The 13,792-nt window shown below is 45.0% G+C and overlaps 1 protein-coding gene and 2 non-coding genes across 3 annotated transcripts; 2 read left to right on the top strand and 1 right to left on the bottom strand.

The window, feature by feature from the left end:
- Positions 1 to 6,392: 6,392 nt before the first annotated feature.
- LOC119944379 lies at positions 6,393 to 6,534 on the bottom strand. The gene has a single exon (XR_005455863.1). It is a non-coding gene; the product is annotated as a small nucleolar RNA SNORA7 (small nucleolar RNA).
- Positions 6,535 to 8,262: 1,728 nt separating this feature from the next.
- LOC119944319 lies at positions 8,263 to 8,400 on the top strand. Its single transcript, XR_005455810.1, has one exon. It is a non-coding gene; the product is annotated as a small nucleolar RNA SNORA7 (small nucleolar RNA).
- A 3,546-nt stretch (positions 8,401 to 11,946) lies between these two features.
- Positions 11,947 to 13,101, top strand: LOC119944101 (olfactory receptor 5A1-like). Its single transcript, XM_038765321.1, has 2 exons — positions 11,947 to 12,881; positions 13,095 to 13,101. The coding sequence occupies exons 1-2, from the start codon at positions 11,947 to 11,949 to the stop codon at positions 13,099 to 13,101; spliced, it is 942 nt and encodes a 313-aa protein (XP_038621249.1).
- Positions 13,102 to 13,792: the final 691 nt, after the last annotated feature.

Raw genomic sequence — 13,792 nt, 5'->3', positions numbered from 1 at the left:
AGCACTGTACTAAGTGCTTGGGAAGTACAAGTTGGCAACATATAGAGACAGTCCCTACCCAACAGTGGGCTCACAGTCTAAAAGGGGGAGACAGAGAACAAAACCAAATATACTAACAAAATAAAATAAATAGAATAGATATGTACAAGTAAAATAAATAGAGTAATAAAAATGTACAAACATATATACATATATACAGGTGCTGTGGGAAAGGGAAGGAGGTAAGATGAGGGGGATGGAGAGGGGGACGAGGGGGAGAGGAAGGAAGGGGCTCAGTCTGGGAAGGCCTCCTAGAGGAGGTGAGCTCTCAGTAGGGCCTTGGAAAGACGTGGTTCTAATCCCCGCTCTGCCGCTTGTCTGCTGTGTGATCTTGGGCAAGTCATCTAACTTCTCCATGCCTCAGTTATCTCATCTGTAAAATGGGGATTAAGGCTGTGAGACCCATGTGGGACAACCTACTTTGTATCTACCCCAGGGATTAGAACAGTGCTTGACACATAGTAAGCACTTAACAGATATCATTCATTCATTCATTCAATGGTATTTATTGAGCACTTACTGTGTGCAGAGCACTGTACGAAGCGCTTGGGAAGTACAAGTTGGCAACATATAGAGACGGTCCCTACCCAACAGTGGGCTCACAGTCTAGAAGGGGGAGACAGACAACAAAACAAAGCATATTAACAAAATAAAATAAATAGAATCAATATGTACAAATAAAATAGAGTAATAAATACGTAAAAACATATATACAGGTGCTGTGAGGAGGGGAAGGAGGTAGGGCCGGGGGGATGGGGAGGGGAAGGAAGGGGCTCAGTCTGGGAAGGACTCCTGGAGGAGGTGAGCTCTCAATAGGGCTTTGAAGGGAAGATATCATTACTATTATTATTATTTAAGAGCCAGGAATGAAGCAGAAGCTGGAGTCCTGCCAACAAAACAAGTTCAACATTTGTTCCCAACTACTGCCTTCTCCCTCCTGCTTGGCTTTGGTGCTCAAAAATGGTTTGCCCACTTCAGACCAGACTCTGGGAGAATGGGGGCCTGGGTTCTTCCTTCTGGGGTTCTCTCCCACACTCCCTCTTCTAGCATCCATGAGTCTTGCTGGCAGGCTGCTCCTTGGTTGTATACATTTTTCCCACCAGATTTTGGCCATCGCTGACTTTTTCCCAGATTCTGGGCCAGCTGCCACCTTCTCCAGGGGCAAGGATGCAGTGCCAGAGCCAATGGCCTCAGGGGGACTGTCTAGGTTCACTTCCATTTATTCATTCAGTCGTATTTATTGAGCGCTTACTGTGTGCAGAGCACTGTACTAAACACTTGGGAAGTACAAGTTGGCAACATATCATCATCATCATCATCAATTGTATTTATTGAGCGCTTACTATGTGCAGAGCACTGTACTAAGTGCTTGGGAAGTACAAATTTGTAACATATAGAGACAGTCCCTACCCAACATTGGGCTCACAGTCTAAAAGGGAGAGACAGAGAACAAAACCAAACATACTAACAAAATAAAATAAATAGATAAAATAAAATAAAATAAAATACATAAAATAAATAATAAAAATAAACATATGGAGACAGTCCCTACCCAGTCAAGCTGGGACTCCCAGTGTCTTCGGATGCTGCAGCCCAAGCGAAGGTCAGATGAGGGGTGGCTTGGATGATGAAGGCCTGGAGATTTTTGCCCAAGTCCTCAGGCAGGACTATCCCCCTCAGATACCCTGTTTTTTGTTTTTTTTTTTGTGGTGGTAGTTAAGCACTTACTCTGAGCCACACACTGTACTAAGCGCTATGGTAGATACAAGATAATCAGGTTGGACACAGCCCCTCATGGGGCTCACAGTCTTAATCCCCATTGTACAGATAATAATAATAATAATTATGGTATTTGTTAAGCGCTTACTATGTACCAAGCCCTCTTAGAGAAGCAGCGTGGCTCAGTGGAAAGAGCCCAGGCTTGGGAGTCAGCGGTCATGGGTTCTAATCCCGGCTCCGCCACTTGTCAGCTGTGAGACTTTGGACAAAGCACAACTTCTCTGTGCCTCAGTGACCTCATCTGTAAAATGGGGATTAAGACTGTGAGCCCCACGTGGGACAACCTGATTATCTTGTATCCTCCCCAGCACTTAGAACAGTGCTTTGCACATAGTAAGCACTTAACAAATGCCATCATCATTATTATTATTATTCTAAGCGCTGGGGTAGATACAAGGCAATCAGGTTGCCCCACATAGGGCTCACAGTCTTCATCCCCATTTTACAGATGAGGTAACTGAGGCACAGAGACGTTAAGTGGCTTGCCCAAAGTCACACAGCAGACAAGTGGCAGAGCTGGGACTAGAACCCATGTCCTCTGACTCCCAAGCCCGGGCTCTTGACACTAAGATGGATGAGGAAGAATGTCAAGAAAACAATCATGAAAGCTGGAAGTTTTAACACATTTGTAGTGGATGGAGAGAAGATTGAAATAGTTGGTAATTTTTCTCTCCTGGGATCAATAATCAATAATAAAAGGAACTAGTAGTCAACAAATATGCCCAAGATTGAGGTTAGGAAGATTTGCTATGAAGAGCCTGGAAAAAGTCATGAAACATGCTATTGTAAAAATTGCCACAAAAATACAAACTGTCAAGTCTGTGATGTAACAAGGTACAGTGAAAAGACAACATTGATTATTTTGAAATGTGTTGGAGAAGGTTATTGTGAATACCATGGCCTGCCAGAAAAACAAGCAAAATGAATTTTGGAGCAAATTAAGCCAAAGTGGTCTTTGGAAATACAAATGACTCTACTTTGATTAGCGTATTTTGGACACATAATCAGGAGGACACATTCTCTGGAGGAGACATGAATGCTAGGAAAAGTCCAGGGAAAACGTGGAAGAGGCAGACCAGCAGCTAGATGGATAGAAACCATAACAACGACAACTGAAGAACCGTTAGCAAGGTAACGGATTACAGCAGAAGACAGGATGTTCTGGAGAAAATATATCCGTAGAGTTGCTATGAGTCGGAAACGACTGAATGGCACTTGATAATAAAAAAGGGGGCACAGAGAAGTGAAGTGACTCGCCCAGGGTCACACAACAGACAAAATGGCAGAACCGGGATTAGAACCCAAGGTCCACTAGACGACTTCATTTTCAGCCCTTGGCATTTGTGATGAGGACTAGGGTCAGAAGACTGTCTCCATTTATACAGATTTCAATGGAAATTTGCTCTTTCATTGTAGAATAAGTCTCTGTTAGCCTCCGATAAGGTATTCTAATGACCTGAGCTGCAGAATAGGAGAAGAAAAGCCCTGGGGAAAACCATCCGTTCAGTTGTTTCTTTCCCCTGGACAGTTCCTTTTCCCTGATCTAAACCACCCAGATATCTGTTTCTCAGCCTTCAGTACCGACTCCATTCCTCAGCAGTGCTGCAAAGGTAAAAAGCAAATGATGGACTGGGGCTAAGAAGGAATAAGCCCAATTCACCTACTTCTCAGGGAAACTTGAATGGTAAGAGGGCCTCTCTCTACCCAGGATCCCGGAGGATGAGGGGACATCTCTGAGGAGATGGCAGCCATTTTTAAACCCTCTTCCCCCCAGACCCAAACTGCAGAATTTTAGATCAAATGAGAAAGTATATAAACCTTGTCCCTCTATTAACCTTGGGAAGAGACTGATTTATCTGCCTTTTGAGTTTTCAGTTCCCTCCAGGATTCTGGGGGCAGTGGTTGAGGAGCCAGAAGAGAACTAACTCACTCCAAATCTACTGAAGTCTCTTTTCTGACAGAAAATCCAAATTGCTCTTGCGGGGAATATTTGAGTAAGTGGTGCGGTTTGCCCTTTCTCTTCTTTTCAAGGGATTTCTAAGGTTTTCTTTGTTATTTTTATTATGCTCACTAGTGATTTCTCTGGAGAAGTTTTCAGAAAATTTTGTTTCCAGGAATTGGGTGGCTCTATAAATTATGCTTCAAACAGTTTCAACTGTTGACTTATTTGACAATGTCATGCATAGCAACAAGTTAAATGTTTGTTGACTTACTGGCCAAATTATGCCCTGTCTCTTTCCCTCTCATATATCCCATGCCTGCCCCACCAGATTTTCATTTTTTCCTTTTTCCACAAACCAACCTTCTCAGAACATGCCAGTGTGTCTTTATGGTTACAGAAAGGGTCTGAAACTCCACCCCATTTGCCTGGTTCACTGGACTCTCCTAAGGGGAAACTGGAGGATGCTGTGAGTGTGGGTTTTGATATAATAATAATTATGGTATTTGTTAAGTGCTTACTATGTGCCGGACATTGTACTAAGCGCTGGATATCTTTTTAACTTCCCTAAAAATCAGCTACCCCTCTCAGGGTCACACGGGAGAGTTACCAGTACTCTATCTGTCTCGACTACAGGAGGGATAGTCAAGCAGAGGCCTATTCTTTCCATTCCTAGCTGGGCCAGTGGCTAGTGAGTGAAAGGCAATCTGCTACAACTCAAAACTCACCTGTGCTGGGCAGCAGCGGGATGGGAGAGAGTCGAGGGCGGAGACTCAAGTTTACTGTGCAGAAGGAGGCAATGGTCGACCACTTCCATATTTTTACCAAGAAAACTCTGTATACACTCTCAGAACAATTACAGATGAAGGGCGTTCAGGGAGAGATGTGTTCATGGCATCGCTAAGGGTCGGAGACGACAACAGCATATGACGACAAGACAAAAATCAGCTAGAATTTCTTTACCCACTCATCCTTTGAAAAAAATATTTGTTAATCCCCCTGTTGTCCTAGGAAGATCTAAACCCAGAGTATTTACCTTGATCGGGGAAGTGGCAACAAGAAGAGTTTTCCTGGCTACCTGAGTTAAGGGAGCACAGTGCAGTGGATAGGTAGACTCATTCTGCTGAATTTGAACATGCTTTGTCTCAATCGTGTCTGCAAGCAAGGACATTCCATCCCAGTTTCCTGATTTCATCGGTGGAAAATTTACAGGAATCCTAGCTTGTTAGAAAATGCCTTTGCACCCAGAATTCCAAGTGCTGGCCTCTGTGAACTGTATTTGCTGCTCTGAATTCAAATTGCCATATTCCATGTTTGAGAATCAATCAATCAATCAATGGTATGTATTGAGCACTTATTTTATGCAGAGCACTTTACTAAGTGTTTGGGAGACTACTATAGACCAGAGTTATCAGACATATTTCCTGCTTACAAGAGAAACAGCATAGCCTAGTGGATAAAACATGGACCCAGAACCAAAGGACATGGTTCTAATCCCGGCTTTTCTGCTTGCCTGCTGTGTGACCTTGGACAAGTCACTTAACTTCTCTGTGCCTCAGTATCTTCAACTGCAAAATTGGGATTCAATATCTGTTCTCTCTCCTATTTAGACTGTGAGTCCCATATGGGACAGGGACTGTATCTGGCCTGATTAACTTGTATCTAACCCAGCATTTAGAACAGTGCCTAACACATAGTAGGCACTTAATAAATACCATAAAAAAGGGAGCTTACAATGTAGAGGGCTGAGAAAGTTATGTCTAGGACACTGTTGCTCTATATTGGGACCAGACTTCTTAGTGAGGGGTGATGCTCTTTCGTTTACTGATGTTTAGAACAAGGATTACTAAACCTAGTTATCCCACCAAGACCCGGTGGTGACCCTGGTGGGGTGGGGTGTTCCCGGCATTTCCTGCATGGAGACATTCCAGGAAAGTGTTTGAGGTGATGCTGAGGGGTCAGGTCCTGCAGCCTACCACTTCCCAGCCCTGCCACTTCCCAATCCCACCATTTCCCAGCTTCATCACTTCCCACCCTTGTCACTTCCTAGCCTCATCAGCTCTGAGCCACACCACTTCTTCAACTCCTTTCGGTGTTGCCCTTTATAATAATAATAATAATAATAATGGCATTTATTAAGTGCTGTGTGTAAAGCACTGTTCTAAGCGCTGGGGAGGTTACAAGGTGATCAGGTTGCCCCACTGGGGGCCTCACAGTCTTCATCCCCATTTTACAGATGAGAGAACTGAGACACAGAGAAGTGAAGTGACTTGCCCAAAGTCACACAGCTAATTGGCAGAGCCTAGATTTGAACCCATGACCTTTGACTCCAAAGTCCGGGTTCTTTTCCACTGAGCCACACTGCTTTATTCATCCCCAATTCCAGCTCCACAGCACTGAAGTCTTGTCTTGTCTCATGCTGTGGAGTCGCCTCCGACCCATAGCGACACCACGGACATATCTCTCCCAGAACGCCGCGCTCTCCATCTGCAATCGTTCTGGTAGTGGATCCATAGAGTTTTCTTGGTAAAAAGATGGAAGTTGTCTCTACCATTGCCTTCTTGCGGGCAATAAAATTGAGTCTCCACTCTGGACTCTCTCCCATGCCACTGTTGCTCAGCACAGGTGAGATTTGACTTGTAGCAGATTGCCTTCCACTCGCTAGCCACTGCCCAAGCTAGGAATGGAGTGGGTAGGCCTCTGCTTGACTCTCCCTCCCGTAGCCGAGACTGGTATAGTACTGGCAGAGTACTCTCCAGGTGTGATCCTGAGAAGGGAGCACTAATGTATATATCTGTAATTTAGTTATTTGTATTAATGTCTGCCTCCTGCTGTAGACTGTAAGCTCACTGTGGGCAGAGAATGCATCTGTTTTATTGCTATATTGTACACTCTCAAGCTTTAGTACAGTAGGGGCTAATCTCCTCACCGTGCCTCGTTCTTGCCTGTCCTGCCGTCGACCCCCGGCCCACGTCCTCCCCCTGGCCTGGAATGCCCTCCCTCTGCACATCTGCCAAGCTAGCTCTCTTCCTCCCTTCAAGGCCCTACTGAGAGCTCACCTCCTCCAGGAGGCCTTCCCAGAATGAGCCCGCTCCTTCCTCTCACCCTCCTCCCCCGCCTTACCTCCTTCCCCTCCCCACAGCACCTTATATATGTATATATGTTTGTACATATTTATTACTCTATTTATTTTATTTGTACATGTTTATTCTAATTATTTTATTTTGTTAATATGTTTTGTTTTGTTTTCTGTCTCCCCCTTCTAGACTGTGAGCCCACTGTTGGGTAGGGACCATCTCTATATGTTGCCAACTTAGACTTCCCAAGCGCTTAGTACAGTGCTCTGCACACAGTAAGTGCTCAATAAATACGATTGAATGAATGAATGATAAATATAATTGACTGACTGACTTCCCAGCCCAGCCATTTCTAATCCTTTCACTTCCTAGCCTTAACCCTTCCCAGCCCTGCAGAGGCAGCGTGGCTCAGTGGAAAGAGCCCAGGCTTTGGAGTCAGAGGTCAGGGGTTCAAATCCCAGCTCTGCCAATTGTCAGCTGTGTGACTTTGGGCAAGTCACTTCATTTCTCTGGGCCTCAGTTACCTCATCTGTAAAATGGGGATTAAGACTGTGAGCCCCCTGTGGGACAACCTGATCACCTTGTAATCTCCCCAGCACTTAGAACAGTGCTTTGCACATAGTAAGTGCTTAATAAATGCCATTATTATTATTCAATACCTCCTGGGAATGTTGCTTCTGGGGAGATCTAACCTTGAGTTGCCTGGGGAAATGCTCCTGTCGGATGGCCCAGCCCTCCACCTAAATCAATAAATGGCATTTATTGTTACTAAGTATAATAATAGTTATTAATTATTTATGACAATAATGGTATTTGTTAAGCACTTACTATGTGTATTAAGTGCTGGGGTAGATACAAGAAAATCATGTCCCACATGGGGCTCACAGGAGGGAGAACAGGTATTGAATTCCCATTTTGCAGATGAGGGAACTGAGGCAAAGAAGTAAAGTGACTTGCCCAAGATCATTCAAGTGGCAGAACCGGAATGAGAACACAGGTCCTCTGATTTCCAGGTCTGTGATCTTTCCTCTAGACCATGCTGCTTCCCATTTATTGAGCATTTAATCTATCCATCAATCACTCACTCAGTCAATCGTGTTCATCGAGCGCTTACTGTGTGCCGAGCACTGTACTAAGCACTTGGGAGAATACAGCCCGATAGAGTTGGTAGACACTTTCTCTGACCACTAGTAGCTTATAGTTTAGAGGGACTGTGAGGCTAAAGGGGTGGAAGATAGAGTCTCCCCTCCTCCCAATTTCCTAGAACTTGAGGTATTGTCTCAACAGTGGGAATCTAGACCAGGTTGGGGAAGGAGTCATAGTCCAGGAATCCAGCCACCCTCTGGGAAAATTATAACAATAACATTGACCTTAGCATCCTTCCTTGCTCAACATTTTTTCTGGTTTCATTGTTTATAGTTATATTGTCCCCTCTTAGTGTTGCACCCGGAGAGTTTCCAGTTCTCTACCAGTCTCGACTACGGGAGGGAGAGTCAAGCAGAAGCATACCCATTCCATTCCTAGCTTGGGCAGTGGCTAGCGAGTGGAAAGCAATCTGCTAAAAGTCAAAACTCACCTGTGCTGGGCAGCAGCAACATGGGAGAGAATCGAGGGTGAAGACAAGTTTATTGCACAGAAAGAGGCAATGCTAAATCAATTCTGTATTTTTACCAAAAAAACTCTAATGGATACACTACCAGAATGTTTACAGATGGAGGTGGGATGTCCTGGGAAAGATGTGTCCATGGAGTTGCTAAGGGTTGGAGAGGACTCGACAGCATAAGACAAGTTATATTGTATTCTCCCAAGTGCTTAGTACAGGGCTTCTGTATTTTTACCAAAAAATCTCTATGGATACATTACCAGAATGATTACAGATGGAGGTGGACTGTCCTGGGAAAGATGTGTCCATGGAGTTGCTAAGGGTCGGAGATGACTCGACAGCATAAGACAAGTTATATTGTATTCTCCCAAGGGCTTAGTACAGGGCTCTGCACACAGTAAGCACTCCATAAATATGACTGAATGAATGAACGAATTGTTTTCTTATCACTTGAGCCAGGTCAGTTGATTATTGCAACGTTATTCTACATTGGAAGCATTAAAGCATTTAATAATAATAATAATAATTGCATTTATTAAGCACTTACTATGTGCAAAGCACCGTTTTAAGCACTGGGGAGGTTACAAGGTGATCAGGTTGTCCCACAGGGGGTTCACAGTCTTCATCCCCATTTTACAGATGAGGTAACTGAGGCCCAGAGAAGTGAAGTGACTTGCCCAAAGTCACACAGCTGACAATTGGCGGAGCCGAGATTTGAACCCATGACCTCTTACTCCAAAGCCCGAGCTCTTTCCACTGAGCCACGCTGCTTCATTTGCAGAAAAGATGGCTGGTTCTCTAGTTCTTTCCCTTTTGCCTTCTCCCAAACTAAGCCAAGTTGAAATTTAGCTTTACAAACCCACATTTTATTGGAGGTGAAATGCCATATTTCTCGGGGTGGACTAGAGATATGTAAACCAGATTTTGACTCAGTTGTGTCTCTGTATGTGAGGTTTTACTTGTAACAATAAATAGAAAACTTGACTGCTAGCTACAAAACCACCGAAGTATTTAGTTCTGCACAATCTGGTTTACATTAGCTTCAAGTCAGACTCCCTGCTTATGTGTTTATAAACCATAGTTCTTAAAAAAATGAATGTTATTTCTGTATCTGGGTGGGGGGGGTTTGCATGCGTGCGTGTATGTGTGTCTCTACTTATTCGGTCAAGCTGATTTCCCTTCTGAGCTCTCAATGTTACAAGCAATTTGGCCACCTGAGAACAGATGGGGAGATGACCCTTGTCTCACCTCCCATATACTGTTCTTGATCAGGGGTCAAAGTGAGTCCAACTTATATAATAATAATAATGATTAGGGTACTTGTTAACCACTTACTATGTGCCAAGCATTGTTCTAAGCACTAGGATAGATACAAGTTAATCAGATCGGACACAGTCCCTGTACCATATGGGGCTCACACTCAATCTCCATTTTACAGATGAGAGAACTGAGGCCCAGAGAAGTTTAGTGACTTACCCAAGGTTACACAGCAGACATGTGGAAGAGCCAGGATTAGAACCCTTGACCTTCTGGATCACAGGCCTGGGCTTTGTCCACTAAGCCACGATGGCTCCAAGCAGATTGCTTCCAGCAGATGACTCCAGGCAGAGCCAAGTCACTTCCAGACTCACTCTTGGGCCACTTTTCCCCAGGAGGGTGGGGGAGAAAGGAAAGAGGAAAGGGATTTGGTTAAGAAGCCGAAGTCCTTGCAAAGGCCTAAGTCCCATCACTCCTAGACTGAGTCCAGTGACAACTGGTTTCAGGCTGACCCTCCTCAGATGGTTTGGCCCAAACTTGGAGCCCCTGAACATTAGCAGCTCCAAGTCACCTCTCACTTTGGCCATCATTACTAAAAACAGTTATGCTGGTGACCTCTTGGATCTACTAAAATGACTTTTCTGCTATTTGTTAAGTGTTTACTATGTGCCAGGTATTGTACATACTGGGGTAGATACAAGCTAATCGGGTTGGACACAGTCCATGTCCCACATGGGGCTCACAGCTTTAATCCCCATTTTTTTGCAGATAGAGTAACTGAGACATAGAGATGTTAAGTATCTTGCCCAAGGTCACACAGAAGACAAGTGTGGTGGAGCTGGGATTACAACCCAAGTTCTCTGACTCCAAGGCCTGTGCTCTTTCCACTGGGACTCTCTGCTTCTCAAAGAAGACCACCCCACAACTTTGAGGTTGGCTTCATTGAGAACAAAATACTTCCTATCTCACCTCACTACTCTCCTACTACAATATTGCCCGCACACTTCCCTCCTCTAACTCTAACCTTCTCAATGAACCTCGATCTCATCTATTTCGCCATGGAAGTCTTGCCCACATCCTGCGTCTGTCCTGGAACACTCTCTCTCCTCCTATCCAACAGACAATTACTCTCCCCCACTTCAAAGTCTTACTGAAGGCATATCTCCTCCAAGAGGCCTTCCCTGACTAAGCCCTGCTTTCCTCTTCTCCCACTACCTTCTAGGTTGCACTGATTTGCTCCATTTATTCATCCCTGCTCCCAGCCACACAGCACTTATGTACATATCTGTAATGTATTTACTTGTTTATATTAATGCCTGTCTCCCTCTCTAGACTATAAGCTCATCATGGGGCAGGAAATGTGTCTGCTTATTGTTTTATTGTACTCTCCCAGGTGCTTAGTACAGTGCTTTCATTCAATCATTCAGTCATGTTTACTGAGTGCTTACTGTGTGCAGAGCACTGTACTAAGCGCTTGGAAAGTACAATTCGGCAAGAGATAGAGGCAATCCCTACCCAACTATGGGCTCACAGTCTAGAAGGGGGAGACAGACAGCAAAACAGAACAAGTAGACAGGCATCAATAGCATAAAAAACAGATAAATAGAATTATAGATTTATACACATTAATAAAATTAATAGAGTAATAAATATGTACAAATATACAAAAGTGCTGTGGGGCAGGGAAGGGGGTAGAGCAGAGGGAGGGAGGAGGGGCGAGGGGAGGAGGGGGTTCAGTCTTGGAAGGCCTCCTGGAGGAGGTGAGCTCTCGGTAGGGCTTTGAAGAGGGAACAGAGCTAGTTTGGCAGATGTGAGTAGGGAAGGCATTCCAGGCCAAAGCTAGGATGTGGACCAGTGGTTGACGGCGGGACAGGTGAGAACGAGGCACAGTGAGGACATTGGCGGCAGAAGAACGGAGTGTGTGGGCTGGGCTGTAGAAGGAGAGAAGGGAAGTGAGGTAGGAGGGGACAAGGTGATAGAGAGCTTTGAAGCCAAAAGTGAGAAGTTTTGCATCATGCGAAGGTTGATAGGCAACCACTGGAGATTTTTGAGGAGGGGGGTGACATGCCTAGAGCGTTTCTGTGGGCTTTGCACTCAGTAAGCACTCAGTAATTACAACTGAACTGAACTGAATTGAAATGGACCAATAAACTAAGACTCCATGAAAGGTTCTATTCACAAGGTATGTTCATTTGGATCCTCACTGCCCTAGAAATCACTCTTTTCTTGCAGACACAAGTGGTCATTCACAAATGGTTGGGAGAAGGAATTCTACAAACGTGACCAATTTCATCCTGCTGGGATTCTCTGAGCATCCACAGCTGCAGGGGCTCCTCTTTGGGGTGTTCTTGGCGATTTACCTCATGACCTTAAGCTGGAACCTTGGCCTCATCACCCTAATCAGGACCACCTCCCATCTCCACACCCCCATGTACTTCTTCCTCAGTCACCTGTCCTTTGTAGACATCTGCTACTCTTCCTCCGTGGTCCCAAAAATGCTCTCCGACTTCTTCAAGGAGCAGAAAACCATCTCTCTTGTGGGTTGTACCGTTCAGTGTTTTGTCTTTGTTGACATGGCAGGCACAGAGTGCTGCCTCCTGGCTGCTATGGCATACGACCGCTATGTCGCCATTTGTGACCCACTGTGGTACCAGGCCACCATGACTCCGACCTTCTGTGCTCAGATGGTAGTCTCTGCCCATCTGGGGGGATTCCTCACGAGCTTGGTCGAAACGAGCTCCATATTCCAGCTCCGTTTCTGTGGACCAAACGTTATCCATCACTTCTTCTGTGACCTGCCTCCCCTCCTGGACTTGTCCTGTTCCAATTCCTTTATCAGTAAAGTGGTGAACTGGCTGATGGTTTTCATTACTGGGGGGATATCGGGGCTCATTGTTCTCATCTCCTATTTATATATCATTACCACCATGGTGAAGATCCGTCCTGTCAAAGGGAGATCAAAGGCATTCAGCACCTGTGCCTCTCACCTGATGGTCGTCACCCTCTTCTATGGCACTGGCCTCTTTGCATACCTCCATCCCAGTGGCAGTCATTCCACGAACCAAGGCAAAGTGGCATCCGTGTTCTATGGAGCCATGATCCCCACGTTGAACCCTATCGCTTATAGCCTGAGAAACAAGGAGATCAAAGAGGCCCTGATGAAGCTGAAGGAGGCTATCGATCAGTGGTATTTATTGAATGCTCACTATGTTCAGAGGACTGTTCTAAGTGTTTGGGAGAGTCCGGTACAACAGAATTGAGGGTAGGAATGTGTTTCCTACATGTCATTAATTCCTTTGAGCCCTCTGTGAGGGGTTTGGAAGTTGCTGCCTCACACTGACTTGTCCCAGCATCTGAAACATAAAACTATTCACCACTCTCAATCCCTCCCTGCCTGCAGGTGCTAGTTTGAAGGAGCTCTGGCTTGACTCGGATCTTCAAACACTCACTTAATTCGAAGTCTACACCAAGGGAGTGTGCAAAGTGTATGTGATGTACATGCAAAATGTATGGATGCAAATTGGAATGGAGTCCAAATTCACTGTGAAGATCGATATGATGGTCTGAGAACCCTATGCCAAAGATAGGATTGAACAAAATAAAAGGGCCATGTCCATGCCAGGTTAACTTTTCCAAGGCTGACTGCATCGTTTAGCTTCAAATAGCTCACCTACCCCAGCTTGAGGGAATGTTCAGGACGGGAGAGTGGATGACCCAACATTAGAGAAATGGGAATCATTTGACAGAAGCCCCTCCTGTCAAAACAGGAGAATCCTCTGGTTCAAAGCAGGAGTTTGGATGAAATATTGGCCTGAACAGATCCCATCTTAAGAAGGTAAAAAGCTCTCACCTATTTGCACGGGGTACTTCCTTCACTAAATGTCTGCTCTGGTGTAGATTCAAACTTTGCTTTCCTTAACTGGTCCAGCCAGGGCTGGCTCAAGTCAGGGTGATTCTCCAGGCAAAAAAAAAAAAGAGGGGACAGAGAAGGCAGGTGAATTTGGGGCAAGAAACAGAAGTCAAGAAGAGAAAGAGGTGTCCCTGTCTAGAAGTCTCCTTCTCTAGTCTATAAGCTCATTGTGGACAGGGAACTTTTCT

This window comes from Tachyglossus aculeatus, chromosome 22, assembly GCF_015852505.1.
Source record: "Tachyglossus aculeatus isolate mTacAcu1 chromosome 22, mTacAcu1.pri, whole genome shotgun sequence".
NCBI lineage: Eukaryota > Metazoa > Chordata > Mammalia > Monotremata > Tachyglossidae > Tachyglossus > Tachyglossus aculeatus.
The sequence above is the reverse complement of the archived record's forward strand: the minus strand, read 5'-3'. Positions and strand labels throughout refer to the sequence as shown.